Source organism: Ammospiza nelsoni, chromosome 1 (genome assembly GCF_027579445.1).
Source record: "Ammospiza nelsoni isolate bAmmNel1 chromosome 1, bAmmNel1.pri, whole genome shotgun sequence".
In the NCBI taxonomy this organism is placed as follows: domain Eukaryota; kingdom Metazoa; phylum Chordata; class Aves; order Passeriformes; family Passerellidae; genus Ammospiza; species Ammospiza nelsoni.
In genome coordinates this window covers 122378667-122397216 of record NC_080633.1, presented here as the reverse complement: position 1 = coordinate 122397216, position 18550 = coordinate 122378667, and the positions used below count along the sequence as shown (strand labels likewise).

At 38.0% G+C, this 18550-nt stretch overlaps 1 protein-coding gene across 2 annotated transcripts in view; it reads right to left on the bottom strand.

Annotated features, from left to right (window-relative positions):
- LY96 (lymphocyte antigen 96) overlaps window positions 1-17869 on the bottom strand; it is a 30211-nt gene extending 12342 nt beyond the window's left edge. Inside the window, exons 1-5 of one of the 2 annotated variants that reach the window (XM_059482224.1) lie at window positions 17364-17869; window positions 16295-16384; window positions 14879-15007; window positions 13954-14006; window positions 12377-12983 (exon numbers count right to left, since the gene is read on the bottom strand). In XM_059482224.1, the coding sequence (XP_059338207.1) occupies window positions 12894-12983; window positions 13954-14006; window positions 14879-15007; window positions 16295-16384; window positions 17364-17457 (456 nt within the window). In that variant the 5' untranslated portion in view covers window positions 17458-17869 and the 3' untranslated portion in view covers window positions 12377-12893. Of the gene's footprint in view, window positions 1-12376; window positions 12984-13953; window positions 14007-14878; window positions 15008-16294; window positions 16385-17363 lie in introns of those variants that run through there. The other variant, XM_059482230.1, reaches the window with a different exon arrangement.
- Between the last annotated feature and the right edge of the window lie 681 nt (window positions 17870-18550).

Here is an 18550-nt window from a genome sequence, read left to right as displayed (position 1 = left end):
AGCCCTGGATGTGGTGTGTGTAGGGTAAGCATTACCCAAATCGTTCACTATTTCAACCCAAATCACAGGAAATTTGCCATGGGTTTAACAGAGTATGCTTTCTAAGTAGCCCAAAGAACATTTCTTTCCCTAAGATCTGCTTGAATATGAACAATACAGACCTTTATTCTATTACAAATTCTATGGGTGACCACTCTCTGTGCTACTCCATGACAAATAAAGTCCTTAGAATACCAATGATATTTCCTGCAGAGGAGGTAGCTTGGTGTCTCCTGAGTGAGCTGAAAAACTGTTCTAGCAGGTAATGTCTGGGCAGGGAAATCTGGATTTGAGTTTACCCTCAGGCTGTAAATTTCACTACATTCTCCTTTTTCCTTAAGCTTTCTTTAGTCATCAAATATCCAACTAAAGTGAAAAATCTTCTCTCATCTGTGTATAAAACAAAACAAATTGTTTTATCCATAAGTGATGACAGAATATTATTGTGCAGAACTTTATTCTTCAGGTTAGACTTAAATTCACATTTCATGGAGTGGCCAGAAAACGGCAAAACATTTCAGTAAAACATTTCAGTAAGATATAAAATCAGGAGTGTCATCACTGTCCGCTATAAAATAGATAGGACAATGTTATGTAAATGAAGTGCTAACCTGGTAAATCTAATAAACCACCTCTTTGTTTTATTTTGCTGGTATCAATACCTCCATCCTTAAACCCTTAAATTTTTGTCACTGAGACCACTGTACCATATATTCTGAACACAGTGTAAAAGCAGCTTTACATTTTGTAGACTATGGATTTCCTATTTGCTGAACAGTCTACAAATTTGAAGACACATACAACCCACAAACATAGAATTCTTTATTTCATGGCACATAAGTTAGACTAAATATTGCATTCAATATTTACACTGACCCACGGAGAGGTAAAAACTCTGTTAAAAGAAAGCTGCTCAGGGTTTGCTTTGGAGAAGACACAAATGCAGAAGTCTGGGAGGACTGCAAACTGCTGAAGTCTCTACATTTAAATAAACAGCCAGTCCTGTTTGGTTACCTCACAGTCTGCTCTCATGAGGAGACTCAACCACACATCCTTTTATCTAATTATTCAGGGGCAGAATTCAGTTTCTGTGCCTGGTCCAGGATCTCCCAGCTTTCTGGTCTGCCAACAGTCCTTGAGGTTGGTGTCTCCCCAGTTCAGCCACCTGGGCAATGAAATTGGGATCTCCAGGCTCAGCATCTCTCTCCACAACGTAGCCAGATTTCCAGTGAAACCCCTTTCAGGACAACGTGACTGGAGACTCAGCAGCATAATTCCGCATTAATGGACACTTCAGCTCCAGCAAGGGCACACACTTCTGTTTTCCTGCCACCTCCTAAAGCAGGCTCACATGGGATAGCCCCATTCCCCCAGCAGTGCAGGGTGCCTTTATCTGCAAATCTGACGGACCACTCACAGCCATGACTGACAGTAGCACCAGAAAGTCATCACCCTTAGAAAGCTGAAAAGTGCTGTTTGAGTCTCATGGATCTTCTTTTTTCAGATTCTTTGAATGAAAGTCTAGCTATTCTCAGAATTTAAGTGAAAATATGGGAAAGGTTCCTTCTCATTGCATGAAGAATAACAGGCATTGTACAGCTGTAAATGGAATATCCTTGAGGTTATCCTTGAGGTCTCACACGTGCTCATGAACAATTACTTAGTTTATTAGAAAGCAGGTGAGTGTCCTTTTCAAAGCTAGGAAATGAAAAGTCTCAATGCCATGGAGCTGCTGTTGGAATAATTTCTTCAGAAACATAAATTTAGATTAATTTTCAATACTTATAAAAACCTGTCCAAACTGTATTTTGTCACACAGTTTCACCATAACCATTGCAAAGACTTTCTGGCAAAATTAATGTGTTTGTATCAACTTTCACCATGTGAAATTTGTCCAGTAGTTGCAAAACAATACAAAAAGGTTTTCTTTCTTCAGTTTTGAACAGTCCATGACTGATAAAACCAGAAATAGGAGCCAATACTGAGAACATTGAGCACTTAGGTTTAAATGAACTGTCTCCTATAAAAAAAAATGGATTTTTCAGCACTCTGAATGTTGTAATTCTGTAAGCTGTGGCTTCTTAACACCTCTTAAAGTGTTAAGAGGTAAGAGCTTGCAAGGTAGAGCTTGCAAGCAGAAACAACTTGCATAGATTTTCCACTGGTCATTTTGTTGGTCATTTGGTTTGTGTGTTTTTTATTTTTTTGTTAATTTATGGAAGGGTTTAGGGTCTGCTTTTTATGATGTTCAAAAAATATTCAGGTGACCATTTATCTTTATGGAGGAAATCTGTATCTGCACAGAAAGGACATGGAAAGACCTAATGAGGGCCTTTAGCACAGAAATGGCTTCCACCCCCATAAATCAAACATATTCATGCTGCAACAGTACTTGCAGCCCTGACCCACATGGGGAGAGTGAAGGGAACACTCAGGCTGAGCAGGAGCTTGGACTGCATCAGCCAGTGCTAGAAGAAGCTCCAAACCCTTTGCTGAGTCTGCTGTATGATGGATGTACTTATACACACATTCATTATTTGTTTAATCCCCTATTATCTTGTTTCTGTATTTCATAATGAATAAACATTTTTAGCATCTACTGATTAAAAAAATGACTGTCATTTTGTGGCCATATGTATCATACAGAAAAGCTGCATGAAGAATAAGTTTAGTTTAGTAGTCAAATAATTTTTTAGAAATATATTTATATACAATAGCTGGAACTTGTCTTGAAAAGAAAACTGGAAGAATGCAGAAGAGCTTGGGGCTGATATGGGGGTGGTAACTGAAGACAACAATAGAAGCAAGAAGAAATGGTTTTGAATTAATATCATGCCTGTTACAAAGTATGGCCAAGCTGCATCTAAAAATAATATTGAACACGTCATATCATTGCAGGATATAGTCACAGTAGTATTTTGGACTTCAACAGCACTAGCAGCAAAAAAACCACAACACAATTAAAAAAAAAAAAAAAAAAAGAAAAAAAAGAAAATATGCAAAATACATGTTTTCTGTTTTCACCAGAACAGTAGCTTTCTGCCAAATGCCAGCATAGGAGTTACTTTGCACTATAAAATATATTTGTTGCAGCAGCCACCATACGACTTAATGAACTTGTTCACTTTGGCAAGACAGGCCAAAGTGTTTTCTATTATCCCTTGCTATCTCACAGAGTAAGCACACAAGGCTGGTTCACAACATTAATCACAGTTTTTAATTTGGATCCCTATTAGTTTCTTTAATATTCAAAGCAGCCCTGCTAGAGACAAAAGCAATAGCTCCAAGGCAACGGAAGCTGTTCACTACTCTGGTTAATAATATTTCCCAGCCTCCCTTCCAGGCTGATGCTGGATTACAGAGGTGCTTGCTGGATCCAGGTGCCTCTCCATTGCTCTTCTTCCTCCCACAGGGACATGGGGACAAGGAGGGAGATGGAGCCCAGGCTGGAGCTGGTGGCTGCAGGAGCAGCCCAGGTGTGCCAGGGGACCCCAGCACAGGAGGTCTCTGGCCTGGGGCCAGGACACACCACTGCAGCCCGTCCTCCTCCAGGATGTCAGCCAAAATGACCGTACAAACCAGGGAGCCCTCAGTGCACCAGGGATCCTTGACTGCACGCTGCTGCGCGCTCCCTCAGTGGCTCAGCATTTCTTACAACTCTGCTTGAGTGATGTCAGTCACTCTCCAAGTTAATTAGTCGGCTTTCAATTACTAGGATAATTAACACCTCATTTAAAGCATAAAATAGTTCTCTTAATTTCAGTACTCTATGACTAAATTTGAGTTTGCCTCCAGCCCAACAGCTCCCAAAAGTCTTGACCTGATAGTGCTGATTGGGATGATTAGCCCAAACAAATTACAATATTACAAAGACTTTCCAGCTCTGTCTATTCCAACCTTTGCAGGATTTTTCAGGACTCTCAATGCGTATTTTCCTCAAAGAATACTCAGGGCATTGCAGAAGATTCCCTATAAAACCATACAGAGAAAAACTCTGCTGGCTGCATCAGTAGCAGTACAAGTGACCACCACACAAGAAACCATCTTCATTTAGTTAGTTTTTATTTTCATAGGGAGCATAGAAAGGTGCTGGTTCAGCCAGCAATCGACCTTTCAACAAAACCATCTTCAAAACTAAGCCTGTACATGGAGAGGGGTGAACCTGAGCCACTTGCATAGACAAAAGCCCTCTGTTTTGGGGAGATTTTTGTGCTTAGTGAGGGGGGTGGGAAAATTTGCTGATATGTAGAGACATCTGCAGGAAACAGAAGACCTTCAACAGCATAATTTCTTCAAGAAATTAAGGTAACAGAACCTGTCTTTTGGAGAGATTCTTAAGTTTAAAGCTGAAGAGATTTTCCTGTGGAAAGGCTAAATGAGCACTGAGATCTCTTGCATTTCATTTGATGAAAGCAAACACCCCAGGAGGCAAAAGCTATTTAACCTACAACTAGCTTTTTATTTCTGATTATGTAAGGGATCCATTTTTCATGTAGTTAAAACAAGTATTTCTCCTTTCTGCTTTGGTGTTTTAATTCAATAGATTTTCAGGAAAGACATTTTCAATACGACTAAACTTTCATCATGACAGTGACTGTGATGTACAGTGTCATTCAAGTATGTGCTTATTTTTGAGTTCCTTCACTTAGACTGGGATAAGCTTGCCCAGAAGCTCAGAAACTGAATAAAGATTTCTGTTCATCAAAGCAAAGATTTCTGCAGATTTGGGGGAAATGCCTGTCCCACACTGCTTGAAGGGTGCTATGTGATTGGGTTATTAAAGATGGAATCACCATGCTGTAGCCAAAAGGGGGATGTTAAAAATTAATGACAGTCCTGCCTGAAATGAGAATACAACTACACATGCAGCCTTAATATTCTTCTAGCATTGCTTGGAGTTTTTTGCATAAAATTTCTTGCAGCAGGAACTTCTGGTTGCTTGACAGATTCAAGCTGACAGTCTACAGGTGAAAATCTTTCTGCCACGTTACAAGTTGTTTGAGTCATACGGGACCATGGCGACAAGGACACATTATGTGCAGGCACTCACCTTATCAGGGCCAAGCTGCAAAAATCCTCTTAAAAATGGCTTCATTGGCTTAAGAAAGTTTGTGCCATGCTTAAGAATGTGTAGAATTTGATTCTATGCAGAGGGCTCCCTTCCATGTTTGATTGCTCATTTTTTATTCAGCAAGAAAATAGCCTGTCAGTTGTCAGCAAGGATCAGCTGTCCAGTGCTGTAATTCTGAGAGCAGTTGTTGATTTTACAAAAAGAGGAGCTAACTTGCAGCCAATCTCCTCCTTTTATTCTGGGCTTGATGCAACTTTGGAAGTGTTATTAAGAATTTAAATCATAAACAGAGTGTATTCCATTTCTTTCCTGAAATTTTAGGTATTTATTTTACCTGTTTGAAGTCACAGATTATCTTCCCCCCCCACCAACAGAAATGAATATGGCAAAACTAATATAAAGCATGCAGGTAATATTGTGCAGTTTCCTTTTATGTGCATCAAGGAAAATCACCCAGGCCCAGCAAGAGACACCAGACAGAAAGATTTCCATCTGACTATAGTGCACACCAGGACAACGAACCTCAAAATATATTGCTTTTTTCTTAGGTTCTTGGCCTTCAGATAGAATCTAAAAATAGAGAATATCACTGAAAGACTCAGTGATTTGGTCTAAAGATTGCACCAATGTACTTGTTGTGTTAGGACCTTTTTGATAACACAGCCACATTCTTTATTGTGGTGAAAAATGAGGTAGTTTAATCTGCCTACCGTCTTATATTTCCCAGAAATGTGATCATTGTGATATCCCTTAGAAACATGCTAGACCACTGCAAAAAAAACAGCTGAATTTTATGGCAAACACACGTGGCATCAAATTAAACATCCAAACAAGGCATATGGTCAAGACCCATCAGAGTTAGGAATCTGGCTTTGTTTCTACCTCAGTAGTCCAGCAAAATCCTTAGGTTATGGCACATGCTCTGCTGTGTCATGCTATGTGCTTTCCGGACTTTTAATTCCTTAAAATACAAATTACAGTGGAAATTGCATTGGAAAACAAGAATTGTTGCAGTCTGCCATGCTCTGCACAAAGTTATCTTGCATGGCACAGAACCAGTCCCCCATTGTGCAGGATTTGTGGGCTGCTCTTTGGAGAGGCCAAACAATCTTCACTGCAGAATTAAGGGATTCCAGGTCACTCTCTTGGTGTTAGATGCTTAGTAGGTGCTCTGGATCGGGCTATGATTCACATTTCAAAAAACCCTTAAAATATTATTTTACTAATTTCATAAATATTTATATGGTATGCAGCAGGGAAGCAACAGTCCTGATTACAAGCTACTCACAGGAGGCACCACTGCAATCCAAGTGCTAAAAAACCAGATTGTTATAATTGTAATTGATTAGTACCTCGAGATTATGGAGAATATTAGCACTAGTCACAGAATTATGGTGTCTTAGTCATCCTTGTATTGACAGAATATTTGAAACAAGTCATCTCCTTCAAATAAACCTAATATCAATGCTTGACTTATGGATATTGTGGTGTTTGTGGATCAATATTTCAAACACTTTGCATTTGAATGTATATTTTAGGTAACTGTTTATACCACATGTACTCTTTTCCTTCTTTACTGCTGTGTTTCCAAAACTGAAATTATATTTATAATTTTATTCTGTATTTCCTCACAGAACTTTGTGGGTTTTGGGTGAAGAAGTAGGGCTATCACAGCAATTGATGGTACCTGTTAAAGAAGAGACAGTAAGACAGTGAGCAGCCGTGATTCCACTCCCACCACAGCAGTGACAGTGGCTGTGGACTCTGCACAGGGCTGTCCCCCCCCCCCTCCAGCAGGCCAGGAGAAGACACTTCCTTCTGTGTTGCTCCCCATTCTGCTCCCAGACATCCCAGCTTAGCATCTTGAACAAAGTAACTTTTGTATAAAATATTTGCTGTAGAACCAATACCAATCTGGAAGGAAACACCACTTCTTTATTTTATCACAGACCTCTCACCTACACTTAAATAAAATAGTTTGCATTGTGACTGCAACTAAGGTTGGGATATATAAAATGATACATTGCTGAATATGTCCAACTCACAGCTTCAAGGAGATTTGGAGACACTCAACACCTCTAGCAGAATTTATCAGAGGTTGGCACATCAAGTCCAGAATGCCATTAAAACATGCTTTAGCTTTGGATCCACACTTAAGTGGTCAGATAGTTGGATGAGATGATCACTGAGGTCCTTTCCAACTGAAACATTTTATTTTAGTCAAATTTTGGTTACTCTATCCATATACTCCTAAAGGTGCCCATGGAGGAGGCATATCAGTCTGTCTAGCAGTTCTATTTTCTGGAGCATTTACCTTCTATAAAACTAGAAGTACTAAAAGAAAATTATAATTTACGAAGTTGAAATGCATGGTTTGATCTACTCCCCTGACAACTTGCTTCCTGTTGTACTCTTCACAAAATTGTATTGTTTCCATCAATTCCAGAAAAAGGGATATAAAGTCATTTAGAAGTGAGGTGTACATCTGTGCCCAAAAGGACAGCTCAGGTTGCCAAGTAGATGCTAACATGAGTACAACCATCACAGCTCAAGTGCTGGCTTAGCAGCAAAACCACAGTGATTTTGTGACACAATAATCTTTGCTTGAATAATAACTATTTGTCAAAAAACAAAAGCAGAAAAATATTTCTTATTTGCTGAGATGTCTCAGATTTAAAGGAATTGAAACCTCCTTTTTTAAAAATTATTTGGTCAAAATAAATACACAACATTCTGCAAAAATCAAAATTATTTCTTTCCTACAATCACTTTTTTCCCCTACTACTCATCTGACAATACTGTGTCTTTGTTTTAATATTTTAAGTTGTTCTAGATAATATATTACTTTAGATTATTTTTTAGGATCATTTTCCCTTCTTAATTAGAATATCAAAACCACAAAAACTTTCACAGATTAGAGAAACTGTACAATTAGCAGTCAGAATCACTGGAATGAAGCTTGGAGAATCAGAAAGGAATACTCCTGCTGACAGTGTGTTTTCTGACAGCCATCTGTGAAAATTTCATCAATAATGTTCATTGTTCTGTCTATGTTACATCTGTGTCATAAAAGTGTCTTTAATGCTTTAAAGATACTGGGAAAATTCCACTACATGCAATATCCACTGACATGGAGCACACCACTTCAGTGTGGTACATGATTAGAAAAGATAACTACCAGTCTGTTCAGCTGATATTCAGATGTGAAATGAAGTCATGTCACTCTAAAACAGGGTCAAATTAATTCACAGTCATAGTGAACAATTGTTCACTCTCATATGAACAATGCTTTTTATTATTTCCTCCTTTAGGCATCTGGTAAGTGAAGGATTGATATTTCCACTCTATTGCTTTCAGAGGACTAAAGCTATTATTTTGTCTTTTGTGTTTATTTATTGTATGACATTTCTTTTGGGTTTTTTGTGGTTTTGGGGTTTTTTTTAGTTTATATTACTGAAATTGTAAAACTGCGCTGGTACGCTAAAATATAAAAATTGTGGCTAATACAGTGAAAAGTCTAAATGGAATATGACTGAACAGAATGTATGTAAGAAGTAAACCAACCTCATAATCACCATGGAGGTACTTCAGCAGAGATGCCAAACTTCTCAGAGAACCAAACACTAAGTGGATGTGTGCAGTTGGCAGAAGTTACAAGTTAAGAAAAAAATACAATCTACTCTGTAGTTCTCAAAGGTTTTGTGCAGCACAGGGAAATGAACAGACAGAAATCTTAGTACTTAGTACAGAAATACTTAGTACAGTGACTGTTCCCTCCTATGAGCAAACAGCCAGTCTCACTGTTGAAAGTTTTGCTTTTAGTTTGTCAGCAAAAATTATTTTAGCAAGAACTTTGAATTTAAAAACACAATACTCATAGCTAAGACAGCCTTTTAAGCTAAAGTTCAAGGAAAAAATATGTTGCGGGTTTTGTTTTGTTTGTTTTTTCCCATGCAGAATCTTTGGGAAGTTGTTATACCTGGCCAAATATTAGCATATATATATATATATATGCATGTATATAAAATACATGTATTTTATATATATATATTTCTCTTTTTGCCAGTAGTAAAATATATCTTGAAGAAAAGAGGTTATGGACATACCCAACTACTGCAGCCAAGGGATCTACAGGGGTGCCTGGGATCCACAACACAAGTACATGTGCACAGTGCCTATTATCCAAGATTTCCAAAGTCCAGTAATTTCTACTGACAAAGAAGACTTTCCAAATTTCCTTTCTCCTGTTCTCTCTCCCCTAAGCTCTGCAGGCAGGAACCCCCTCCCTTCCCTCCCTCCTTCCTCTCTCTCCCCATTAGAAATGTCACTACCCCATCTGCTGCCCTGAACCCACTCGTGCTGGCAGGGACTCGCGGGCAGAACGAAGGAGCTGAAGTCATTCAGCAAAATGTGCTACACAGACCCTTCCAAGGCAATTGCTAGCACTTTCCACCAAGGAAAAATGTTGTGCAGAAGGGATTTATGCTGCTATGGTTCTCCTTTGATGCCTGTAAGACAGATCAAGACACATCTGTTGCATCATTAAATCCAACTCCTCCTTGCTGCAGGGACCATGTAGTTTATTTGTTCCAAGTGTCTGTGCTTTGTGTCATCCAAGCTAAGTGGTGACCAAGGGAATTGCTTCCCTGAACACAAGAGATGCTGCTGAAATACCTGATTTACACGGAATTATCTTTGTGCATCTATCTCAAATGATGTTACAAATTCAGCCAGCAAATGTACATGTTATTGTGGTCAGTAGACTTTCACTCATTTGAAATTATGAATACTTTATGGCTTTTATCAAATAAAACTGTAATAACACATCTCAAAATGTGCAGCCTTTTTGGAAACCACATTGTACAGGAACTGCTTCTTCTCATAATTACATATTTGGCAACAGAGGGTGAGGGGGTGAAGAAAAGCTCTTTTCCCATCTGCAGAAAATCCTGACAGCCTCTTGAAAACAACAGTAATGAGGGAGAGAAAAAGAGGTATTTGTGAAGGCTTTAGATATTAATTTCACACAAATATGCCAAACACAAAACCTTCCTTGATTTTTTTTTGTTTGCACGGGAGGAGGCTTTGCACATTTCACTGGAACTCCTGGCAAAATACAAGGATCTGAGGGCATGTAGCTCTCACAGAATATTTTAAGAAAGAAAATCTTAGTTGGTGTTTTATTTCACAGTATTCACACCATTCCAACTCTAGACAGAGGCAGAAAATGAAGAAGCAAAAAATGGATCTAAGTTTACTGGACCAATAAAGTGAAGAAAAGGGAAATATTCAGATTAGTCTTCATAGAGCCTAAGTAGCTCACTTCATCCTAAGGAAACTCCTCTTTGCTATGGAGCCCTGAATATGGGCTCAGGGAAGTTTGGAAAGGAAATAAGTGATAACTGCTGTCAGCTCTGGATAGCAGCAGAAGGAAGAAAGGAAAACCTTTAAAGAACTCTGTCCCAGGAACCAGATATGAAGAGCAAAGCTTTGCCTTCAGCTCAGCCCTTCACCCTACAGTATCACAGCAATTTCAGGGTAAGCTATTTGCATGATCTGACACTTTACAAAATCTGTATCCTCTTGTCCAGGGGAGAATGTGGTATGGCAGTCACCAGCATTGGAATAAGTGGAAATTTCCAGTCATAGAAGGAGAAAACTTGAGGCCTTTGAAAAGTCTTTGCTTTATAAAGTGTGGCTCCTGCACTCTGCCTTGCTGTCCTATCTGCTGGCATGTACAATTATAACCCTTCAGCTGAAGATCTACATTAAAAAAGTCTGCAAGGCAAGATACTGAGTGCATATGTTTATCTGTAAATGTCTCTATTCAGAGACAGAATTTCTATTTATACCTTTACATGTACTGTAAATTTTCTGTAATATCCATAAAGCATTCAAACATGCTTATGTAAAATAGAGCACATGAATGTCATTGATCTCCAGAAGTGTTAATCTCTCTTACTTGTGTTACTTGCTGCTTAATAAATAAAATATTTCTTTTAACACCCCAAATAATTCAGGCCAAAAAAAAACCTCAGGACACCTTGTCACTGAAGATGATTTTGAGACTTTTGGTTGCTGAATGCCATGAAATGTATACACAGGGACATGATAAGGTAAGACTGTTCCTTAGGTCAATACTTTGAAACAGACACTATTTGAAATAAAAGTAAGTATTGCTTGTCATGCTCTCAGGCTGTGTTTTGATTGGTATTTCAGGTTAGGAATAAATTGACCACAACTGTAGTAAATCAGCTCAGACATAAGCAGAACATGCTGCAATACTCCATCTTGGACTACTCCTGGAATGGTCTGTGGACCAAGTAAAAGCACAGATGCTTTGCCACCATCACTTATATGTAATCATGGCTTCTTATATTCAGTCATTCTGCAGTTCTACTTCTGTTTTTATTGACTCTTAATCATTTTGCTTTATTTAGTCAAACTACCTATGATTAAAACCAAGTTTTAAATGGAATATCTACAAACTTGGACGTGGAGTTTTTCCTTGAGTTTTGTGATACCAAGTTTGAAAAACATCTTTCTTTCTGTATAAAGTGAGGTTAAAAGCTTCACTTCTTCTAATTTGCATGATTGGTATTTAACAGTCTGAAAGAGGTTGGTTTGTTCTGGCTTTTAATTTTTTCCAGGCATTTGGAAGCAATCTGCTAGACAGCATGAACTAGTAGCCAGCTCAATGTGCAGCTTCAACAGTGTCCTGTTAGCTGGGGAAAAGTCTCTGAACTCACTAAATTCACCAGCCCTGCTGTCTGAAAGCTGAGGATGGAAACAGGACAGCACTTTTCCTGAGGACCAGATCTCATACTCCACCAAAGCCTGACTGAAGGTCTGGGGTGCAGAGGAGCAACAGAGAGGGCAGGGGGGTACTCAGTGTCAGCTGCCCAAGGGGTAAAAGCTACAGGAAAACTTTGGAAATACCTTGGAGCAATAACTGAGGAATAGATCAACCTGTTGTGTGACACCACCTCCTGCTTCTGAAGGACACAGTTTGTGTAGCCTCTGCCCCTCGGACTCTGAGCAAGAACTAAAAACATTCTAAGGGATTGCAGCTGCAGCCCTGGATGGCGAAATTCAGCTGTACTGTATCAGTGTAGCTGGAAAAAAAAAGTGTTCCGCTTTGGATTTTATCCACATCAGCTACTACCACGTAACAAATTATTACTCCTCTGTTTCAGCTTGGTGTAAACAGAGCAGAAAAAGATGAAACATCTGAAGAAACATCAGAAAATAACAGGAGAAAAAAAATTCTCTTAAATTGATTGTACTAACAAGTTTTATTGTTACAAGAAAAGAAAAAAACTCAAACAAACCAAAAAAACACCCCCCACCACCTCACAGCAGGGTTCCCAAATTCAATTGCTGTGTTGCTTTAAATTGAATGCTGATGAACTTCTGATTCTGGCACTTGAAAACTTCAAAACTTCTTGATTACTTTAGCTCAGCCTCAAGCACTCAACTTTATTGTAACTCAAGGCACAGCGCCAAAATGCAGGACCAGCCTGCCATCCAGTCAGGGTAATTCCATGGATTAATCAGGATGCCTGATTCCCGGAAATTTTGGGCACATTGGCTGAGCAACTGATTATGGCTGTGCTACAAATGAGAAAGACTATATCTTAGAGCTTCCCAGACAGCACATGATGTGTTCTGCTTCAGGAAGTTCAGTGTGCATATTACTTCACAGCTTGGATCCCAGTTGCTCACGGAAGTGACCTCCATATTCTGGAATTATTTGAGAAGTTTGTTGCACTCAGAAAGCATCTTATTTCACTATCATGGTGAAATTCAAGCATATGAGCATATTATTCTCAGAATCATCAGAGAATCCTTGCACAACAATACTATAATCGCCCTAAAACAAGGGAAAAAAAAAAAAAAAAAAAGAAAATTAGTCCACAATACTGCCTGCTCTTGTCTGAGTGGCCTCTTGGAATGATGCTGGTGATTTCTGTTAGAACTGAAAAAGAAGACACATTCCCATCAGGGACTGTCCTCATAGGTATAGTCAGGTATATGAGTGCATAAAAATAAAACAGTGTTCACCTTCCTTCTCATGGCCAGCCTGCTCAGGAACAGCATTTCCTGGTCTAGCAGAGTCCCACCAGGAAGTGTCAGGTCCACCATGAGTTCCTCGTGGATAGGAGGAAGCTCATGGCAGAGGATGTTCCTGTCTGTTACAAGCTCTGGGGCTACAAGGTCTCTTGGACTGTTGGAGGCCCATGAGGTAAGGGGGATGGTGGGGATTTTGGACCAGGAGGAGTTCCTTAGTGATATTTTTAGGGATTAATAGTCTTGATAAGGGTCTTGGAAAAGCTCAGACAACTGATGAGGCAGTTGTTGGATGAGAATGGCTTAACCTGAGGACTGGTGCTGCCCCTGGTTTAACAGCAGAACACTGCTTTTACTTTTTGGATACTGTTATCCCATTTCAAATCTTTGAAAATGGTTTCATGGAGTAAAAGAGCAGCATCTGAAGAAAATGTAAAATAAAGAATGAAACGGGCAGAAGGAATATGAATGGATTTACTCAAACAGGTAAAAGGAAAGAGAATAATTTACTAAACAAAATTAAATAATTAAGGTGACATTAACCGATTACTTTGGTCTTTTCTTTTATAAAATAAAGGAAGAAAGAGGAATAATAACCTTAGAACATCTAGCATTTCAGAGATGCTACCATTTTATTGTCATCAATTCTATCATAAGGAAGTTTTCTGACATTTCCTCTTCTGTTTTCTACAGTTTGGTTGAACATCTTTCTTCAGAAAAAAGTATACCTGTAAGTATGTGATTTTACTATTATATAAAATATTGAAAAGTACCTTTGGAAATTCTAATCTTGAGCCTTTAATGTCAAATGCTGATTCAAGTGTTTCTGAAAAACAGAGATAATTATAATACAAAGAGTTACTTAACCATAAAGCCATCAATCAGACTGCCTAAATAATTTCAAAGCAATATGGAATATCTCTGAGCAGCAGTTGCTAATGTCACTTACTTTTTCACTGATAAAGCCCTCATCTGGTTCTTCTCTCAGAGCTCTTACTTTTTGTTGAAACCACATCAGAAAATAGAAATTAACCACAGTGCTCCTGCAACATCTCCTCCAGACAAATCCTACTGTGATAACTCCAGTAATTTAACTTGTAATAGTAGTTCACTTGAATGGTAACTGAAGAGAGCTAATACTGATTCTTAAAGAAAGGAAAACAGACTGTATTTTGACATCCTTACAGGTCTTTTTGCCCTTTAGTCTGACATCCTGCCTGGATTCTCTGAATCTGAGCATGTATTGTGTTAATATTTGTTAGCCCCTACTGAAGGATTCACTCTTCTCTATTGGAAAAAAAAAAAAAAATCATCATCCTACATAGGTGTATAAAATCCCTTGAAAAATCCATCCAAACACATATCTAAATAAACTTTGTTCTGGATATTAGTAGAGCCCACAGTGCCTGTCAAATTTCCTGTTCAGTCCAGTCAAATGCAATCTTTCCATGTCGTTTTAGAGATGTTCAGAATAAGTGTCATCATCAGATGAAGGATATTAGTAATCCTCATTTATGGAGATGGAAACTGCAGTACAAGGATGTTAAAATAAAGAATTTGGATATTTTCTACTTCACTGGAATTCTGGCACTGGAGAATTGCCTGCTCTGAGGTCTGCTGCCTGGCAAACAAGGTCTAGATTGTGGGGACAAAACTGTGTTTGCACGGGTTGATTGCACAGTGTATTTTCACACCAACCTCCTTTCAGCGTTCCGCACAGTGAGTACTCATCGTCAGCTCCGCTGCAGAGGAGCTCCTTCCAGAGGAGTGCTTTGGCACCATCATACCAGACATTGAAGACAATCTTCAAAAAGTGAATGTCACTTCCTAATGAAAACATGGCAAGTAAGAAAATGGTAACTGATGGAGAGGAAAAGTGTATATGGAGACGTGCTGTTTAGATAAAAACTAGATTTAGCCAAAATACTGTATTTTTGTAAGACTTCCCCAAAATTAAAAAGGTATGTGTCTTGAAAACTTCTACTTCCAGAAGAAAAAGGAAAAAAATCTATTGTTGTTTTCAACAACAACAAAAAATTAGTCTTAAAAAATATTTGGGAGAGAAATTTCAAAATCTGTTTTAATTTCTTCAGTAAAGGAAACAGAGTTCATTCAGCTCCACAGCTACCTTAAACATGTGCTCAAATGAATACCTTAGTTTTAAGCAGGTGTTGCAAATGTCACAGACATCTTTTCATTAAAATCCTTTCATTAGGATTTTTCCTGCTGAAGCTGAGAAGTTTCAGCAACAAAGTGTAAACAATGGTTATCTGCTGCTGTGGAATGCAACAGGTGGATCCGTGATTGGTCTCCTGTGGATGTTTGGATTTACTGACCACTCACGGCAGAGCTGGGTCTTCCTCTCTGCTGACACACAGACCTTTGTTATTCATTCCTTTGCTATTCTTAGCTTAGCTAGCCTTCTGAGAACTTTTCCTTCTATTCCTTTTAGTATAGTCATAATGTACTATATATATCATAAAATAATAAATCAAGCCATCTGAACATGAGGTCAAGATTCCCGCCTCTCTCTCACACTGAAGACCCTTGTGACCACTGTCACATTGCAAAGAAACTATCATGAATGCTTCATAAAAATGTCTTTCAAGGGAAGTAAACCTAATGCAGAAGGGGAAGTTTATGATACAACCAGATCCTAAACATTTCATTAGCTGAGCTTGCTGCCTTAAAGGTGGGTTTAAAGATCACAGTTAGGTTTGCACACAAAATGCAGTACCATCCCAGCTTCTGGAACATGCATATTCTTCATAGAAGTCCTGCCATAGCTGGATGGCCTGATGATACTCTCTCTCCTTTAAAAGACCTGGATCTTGTCCAGGCCAGAAGATCAAAATGCACCTACACCTAAACTGCCACAGATTTGCATTCATAGTGACAGTCTGTGCACAGGGCTCTGGTAACTTCTCCAAGTAAAACTCAAACTCATTTCACAAATCATCATTTCTGTCCATCACTGTAGTTTATCTGTTCCATTTTTAATCCCAGAAACCAATTTCCTAAATCACATGGCATTTAGGATGAAGTGTCAGTCTTTCAGTTGTATTTCATTTTCAGCATTTCCAGAATACAATTGTCTAGTTCAGAGACACTCACTTGGAATCCAGGTAAGAGCAGCCTTCCAGACAGGTTTGTTCCTTGTGCTGCAAGGTGTCAGATTAAACATGAAAGAATGAGCTGTAGAATCTACAGGAAAAAAAAATCATTTCACATTGATAGCGTGAATAGGTTTCTCCATAAAATAATAAGAATATACAGTTATACAAAAGCCACATACATCTTTTTAAATGTATTTAAGTTATATGCCATAAAATTGCTCAATAGAGTATATGTGGTAAATATTAAATATGTTTTTAAAATTATACTATTAATTATTTTTACATTTAAAGGGCAAAATCGGTACCATATTTCTTTAAGTAAAGAGAAGTAAATTTTTGGTTGATGATATTTTGCACACAAAAAACCAGAGACAAAAGTACCTTTATTTCTCTTTTGAAGACATAAAACCTTTTTACTAGCACTAAACCAGCATGGTCTTCTACTGAAAATATCCCTACTTATGCTAATCATGCTGACAAGAGCTAAAAATATTTTTAATGCATCAGCAAATTTTCCAGGTAATGTAAATGAACCTTTAAGTAGATTTGCTCTGTGACTTACCCACCTTGCATTTTTAAAATACACAAAATATCAGCCCATGACACAGACAGGGCAAGGAGGGACACACCATGCTGTCTCAGAACCTGATTGGTACTGCCTGACAAAATACAACATTCCCTCTTCTTTTTCACATACTTCAAGCTTGTCATTGTAACATACTGGTTAACTCAATAGGTATAATTTATACAACAGAGTGCTTGCAAAACTAGTTTAAATCCATTATCTTATAATATTTTCTAAACAAAAACATGCCTACTTTACTTGAGAATAAAATTCTCTCTCTCCAAGCTGCTGGAACCAGCCTTGTGGTAAGATTTATGCCTATGAAGTAAAATTCTTATAACAGAGTGATTAATAATAGAAATATACTTCTTGTTCTTTTTCTGTATTTCTCAAAGAAACAGAGAAAGAAAAAAAAGCAAATTTAAAAGAAAACTCACAATCCCTCAGACTACAGTAATTATTCCAGAAATTTAACAAAAGGATTACTTATTCTTTTACTTACCACAAAAAGTATACAACATTTCAAGATCTGATGATGTACAAATGAATTCACTGACTCCAGGGGTAAATAAGATGAAAAAAAGGAGTCCAAACATAGCTACTTTTTTTGCTCAGTATCTGATGGTATAAAACTTCACTTGGGAGAAAGAGGAAGAAAATTCAGCACAGTCATCATCAGTCACATGTCTTCGGGGAAAGCTCTGCTATTTATCAAATTCTCTGCAATCTTTGTTAATTCTGCTGCAGCACTGTCAGTTATCATCACAATAAATTTTGTTAAGAAAAAGAATTTCTGCTTTTGTTGCTACATTTTCCCCAGACAGTGCAGCTGAAACCAAGAGTGAAAAATTAAAGAGAAAACTGTGTGAAATGGGGAAGTGGAATGACATTATGACTACCAGAAGCACGTAATGAGCAAGTTTAGTTGAGTCATCAGGGGTAAGATTTTTAAAGGCATAATTTCAAACACAGAGTTTCCTGCACATATTCAAGAAGAGAAAAATCCACAACTGATGAAAACCAAGTCCATTCTTTTATTTTTATGGTAGCCAGTACCTCTCACTGGTTTTCATGTGAGCTTCTTACAAAGCTCACCATGCTTTAAGAATACACCAGACATCTGAAGGAATGTAATTAGATGATGTATTTCAAATGGAGCTGAATGCAACCATCTGATGTTATGATGTGCACAAAAACCATGACTGATTGTGCCCAGAAATGGGGGAAATTCCTAGATTAATTAAGGAAAGGGAAAATTGAATTAAAGGTGCCTGAAAGTACCAAATAAGTAACTACTACATGAAATAATTTACAAAATAAGACAAAAATTTGAAAATTTAATGCAGCTAGAGAATTCCCTTCAGTATTTCAAAATCTTTCTATAGACCACAAGAAGAGTCCCACTGGCCTGACAGAGTTCAAAATTTTAAGAAATTTTCAGTTGGCTTTTAAGTGGGAATTCAAAATTATATCACTTTCCTGACAGGTCTCCAGAGTACATACATCACACATTTTTGCTCTTGTTTAACAGGATGCTATAAAACATCCTTGTGATCATAGCAATAACACAGTTCTGTTTCAAGATGGACAAATTTTGCTTAAAAATAGTAAGACACGCAGTGAAATTGAAATAAATAAGGAAGGCTGTAATAGTTGGAAAAAAGAAATGCAGTAGTGAGACAGTAACAA